The sequence below is a fragment of the Poecilia latipinna genome, unplaced genomic scaffold, assembly GCF_001443285.1.
Source record: "Poecilia latipinna isolate Pla-1442-1.1 unplaced genomic scaffold, P_latipinna-1.0 Scaffold6569, whole genome shotgun sequence".
NCBI classification, from domain to species: Eukaryota; Metazoa; Chordata; class Actinopteri; order Cyprinodontiformes; family Poeciliidae; genus Poecilia; species Poecilia latipinna.
This window is the reverse complement of record NW_015119185.1, coordinates 1-4,571: the sequence shown is the minus strand read 5'-3', so window position 1 is coordinate 4,571 and position 4,571 is coordinate 1. Positions and strand designations below refer to the sequence as shown.

The 4,571-nt window shown below is 42.5% G+C and overlaps 1 protein-coding gene across 1 annotated transcript; it reads right to left on the bottom strand.

Moving 5' to 3' along the window:
- Positions 1 to 1,012: 1,012 nt before the first annotated feature.
- Positions 1,013 to 4,254, bottom strand: LOC106943999 (uncharacterized). The gene is made up of 2 exons (XM_015027275.1): positions 2,802 to 4,254; positions 1,013 to 1,326 (listed from the first exon to the last, which is right to left on the bottom strand). Exons 1-2 carry the CDS (start codon positions 3,904 to 3,906, stop codon positions 1,244 to 1,246), a joined length of 1,188 nt encoding a protein of 395 aa, XP_014882761.1. The 5' UTR covers positions 3,907 to 4,254; the 3' UTR covers positions 1,013 to 1,243.
- Between the last annotated feature and the right edge of the window lie 317 nt (positions 4,255 to 4,571).

Sequence of the window (4,571 nt, the reverse complement as noted above, 5' to 3'; positions counted from 1 at the left end):
ACAAGGTAGCCCAGATATTTTACTTCTTCTTGTGCCCATGCACACTTGTTCACATTCAGAGTGAGACCAGCATTCTGGATCCTTGCCATTACCACCTTTAGATGTTGTAGGTGATTCTCCCAAGTTTCACTGTAGATCACAACATCATCCAGGTAGGCAGCAGCAAACTTTGAACAGTCACTAAGAATAATGTCCATCAACCTTTGAAAGGTAGCTGGTGCTCCATGAAGACCAAATGGTAGAACCGTGTAATGAAATAAACCCATTCCTGGAATCTGAAAGGCTGTGTATTCCTTACAGGATGGATCTAAGGGCACTTGCCAGTAACCCTTACATAAATCTAATGTTGTGATGTATTTGGCTTTCCCCAGTCTTTCCAGTAGCTCGTCAATGCGTGGCATGGGATAAGAATCAAAACAGGAAATGCTGTTTAACTTTCTTAAGTCAGAACAAAAACGTAGTTGATTTGAGTCTTTTTTAGGAACCAACACAATGGGATTTGACCACTCACTTCTTGATGGCTCTATAACTCCCATTTCCAGCATCATCTGGACCTCTTTTTTCAGTAGATCCATCAATCTTTCTGGAATCCGGTAAGGCTTAAGACGAACAGGTGTTGTATCTTTCAAAATTATTTTGTGTGTTATAATTTCAGTTCGCCCAGGTACATCTGCAAACAGAGATGGAAAAGACTGTTTAATCTCACCCAGCTGTTGCCACTGATCAGGAGTCAGATGCTTAGGAGCCTTTTCAGATTTGGTCAATTCTCTCCATGGACTCATTTCAGCTTCCCCATCTTTCAACACGGCACTGTCTTCTGGCTGAACATCTTGTACCATCAGGATCTGCTTCACATCCATTTCTGGAACATTTCTTTCATGATACTCCTTTAATAGATTTACATGAAGCAGTTGCCTTGACTTTTGTTTTTCTGGACAGATAATTTCATAAGTCACTGGTCCTGCTCTTCTAACCACAGTGTAGGGTCCTTGCCATTTAGCAAGCAACTTACTTGGCCCACTGGGCAAGAGTACTAAGACTTTCTGGCCAGTCTTCAGCTCTCTTTCACGGGCACGTCTGTCGTACCATACCTTTTGCTTATGTTGAGCCTTCTCCATATGATCTTTAACTTGTTCTCTGTACTTTTCCAGGTTGTCTCTCATCTGAAGTATGTAGGAGATGATGTTTGTTGGTGAAGCTGCTTCACTGGACCCTGACGCCACTCCAGCCATCCAGTTCTCCTTCAGCATGTCCAAAGGGCCTCTAATCTGTCTCCCATAAAGTAACTCAAAAGGAGAAAAACCAGTTGAGGCTTGTGGTACTTCTCTGTAAGCAAACAAAAGAAAAGGCAACCATTTATCCCAGTTTTTGCCAGCATCATCAATAAACTTTCTCAACATTTGCTTTAATGTACCATTAAATCGTTCTACCAAACCATCAGTTTCTGGATGGTATGGAGTAGTACGAATACCTTTTACACCCAGGTAATCATAAAGAGTTTTCATCACTTGTGACATGAAGTTGGTACCCTGATCTGTCAGAATCTCCTTTGGGATACCAACTCTGGAGAAAAGGTCTACTAAACACCGAACAATGTGTTTGACCTGCAGAGAACGTAATGGATAAACATCTGGATATCTGGTTGCATAATCACAGATGACTAATGCATATTTATGGCCATTACTGTTCTTAGATAAAGGACCTATGATATCCATGGCGATTCTCTCGTAAGGAACACTCATTATAGGTAATGTCTGCAACTGGGCACGGTCTGAAACTTTAGTAGGGGCCACCAACTGACAGTCATGACATGTTTTGCAGTATTCAACTACATCTTTATATAATCCTGGCCAATAAAAACGTTGGGCAATACGATTATAAGTTTTTGCCTGTCCTAAGTGCCCTGACCATGGTATAGTGTGACCCAAATGCAGAATTACTGAACGGTATTCTTTTGGCACAACAAGTCTGGGTTCATCAATGTCTGCTAGATACAAAAGATTATCCCTTATAATGAAAGGCTCTCCTGCTAAACTTTTAAACTCAGCAGCACTCTCTTTTCCACCATCTTTATGTGCTTTATTAAAGAGAGGTTTCAAAGATGGATCGTTTTCTTGTCTCTCTTTAAAGTTGTTAGGAATTTTCCACTGGAAATCAATACATGGAGTTAATGGCAATGCAGGTTCAGGGTGTTTTGACCTGCTTTTGTTCTTATTTTTCTCCTGTCTACGCTGTCGTTTTGATTTCCTGATTTTATTTCCTCCTTCATATAGATCATCATCTACATCTGGCAGAGGTTCTAAACCCTTTTTCATGGAACGTGTGGCAACATCACAGGAATAAGCCACCGAGTTTTCTTGAACCAAACTGTCTAGGATTGGTAAATCTTCTCCTAGGATAACATCATATGCTAGCTGATTCAAAACTCCAACAGTCAACATAAAAGCTTGTCCTTCAACATTAATAGTGACATCAGCAGTTGGATACTCTTTCTGACATCCATGAACACAAGTAATGTTTACCGGTTTGTTAAAGTTAGGCAGTACATTACTCAACAAAGATGATTTCACCAGAGTTTGTGAGCTACCCGTGTCTGCAAGAGCTTTTACAGCTTTGCCATTTATCACCACATCAACTACATGTTTATGTGGAATCATGTCCTCAGAAAGTTCATAATTATGTTCTTTGGAAGGTACGACACATAACTCTACTGACTTACTTTTTCTTAATGGACATAAAGAAGCTTTGTGACCAGGCTGCTGACAATAGTAACAAATGAGACCATACTGTATACATCTTACCACCCCTCTTGTCCAAATTGTCAACATTAGTTGCACCTGGGGGTTTTACCTCCATAGACCTTGGTCTCTCAGTCTCTCTTGACTTAAAAGGTTCTCTATGAGCAGCCAGGTAACGTTCAGCCAGGTCTGCCGCTTCTTCTCCAGTCTTTGGATTGTTCTCCTTCACCCATGTGCGGACGTCTGGTTGAAGCACACGAAGATACTGCTCCAAAATGATTGTTTCCCCAATCTCTTCTTTACTCCGACTGTCAGGCCGCATCCATCGCTTGTAGAGTCCCTTTATCCGACCGTAGGTTTCACGTACACTCTCTCCCACTGGAACACTGATGCTTCGAAACCGGTATCTGTAGGTCTCTTCTGTTACATTAAACTTAGTCAACACAGCAGCTTTAATAGCGTCATAAGAGTCAGACTGGTCCTCATCCATTCCAGCATATGCCTCAAGGGCTTTTCCAGTCAATAATGTGACCACTCTAGCAGCCCATTCAGCTGGTTGCCATCCCCACGTTTTAGCAATGCGTTCAAAACGTATGAAAAAACTTTCAGGATCCTCACCTTCCTTAAAGTCAGGTATTCTCGGATCACCTCCACGGGTTGGTTCCACTCTTTGTGCTGGAGCTCCTTGTGCTATATGCCGCTGGGGCTGAGATGGAGAATGAGGTTCAGCTTGGTAATCAGAGGCTCCTTGGACTTCCTCTGTTGCAGACAGCTGAGACAGTGTCCTAGTCTCTCGCTTTGGGAAAGCTGCTTCTGTAGAAATGCCAGTCTCGATAGACAGCTCATGTTCAGCATAAACATCACTTCGCAGTTTTGGCATGGTACTGCGCAACTGTTTGATCTGATCAAACAGTATTGCTTCTGTTCGTTTAGAACGTCGCATAAATTCTCTTATTTCATCAAAGATGTCAGCTTCAGAATGTTCTTTACTCACAGCACCAACTGTGGTCTGCTTAGGCCGCACAACTGGTTCAAAAATGTCTTCACTAGCCATGGCTCCTTCAGGTAGTGAATCCGGCTCTGCTGGTCCTCCGCTTTGTCCTTCTTCCATTTCAGAAAGGGGGCTTTTCTTTGTCCCACGAGTTCTTCCACGTCCTCCTCCTCTCATTTAGCCTGTCGTCTTCCTTCATTCACAGGCGTAAACCATCCCACTCCTGACACCACTGTTACACTGAGAGGTGTGGTGTGGAAGAAAAAAAAACTCCTCAAAGTTGGTTGCAGCACAAACAAAGGTGGTTTATTCGGTCTCCTTAAGCACAGCACGGCTCACAGACAAGACAAAACATGACATCTTCGAGCTTTCTCCCTCTTATATACTGTTGTCCCCACCCTCTCAATCAACTGCCCAGCCAATCAAAGTCCGGCAAACATGGGCCTCCTCCCCGGCAGGCTCCAAGATGGCCGCCACAAGGACACACCCAAAAGGCAACAAACACTAAACAAACAAAAGGATCACATACACACACTTTAGAACTCAAACGCCACAGAAAATATTATTGCTTCTTAACAGATAGAGAATTATGGAGTGAAAATAGTCTCAAAATATCTGTGCGTGTGTAAAAAGATTTGTGTGTGTATAAAATGGTTTGTGTTAAAAATAAAATAAACCTTCTCCTACGCCTATACATGTTGAAAAAGTACACACAAATCACCTGGTACGCACACACAAAACTGCATTTACACACAGATCCGGTTACGAGTGCACAACTATTTTTGAGAGTCATTTCACGCTTCGGGGAAGCGTGAAAAAAGAAGCAAGACGGGACGCTCCGT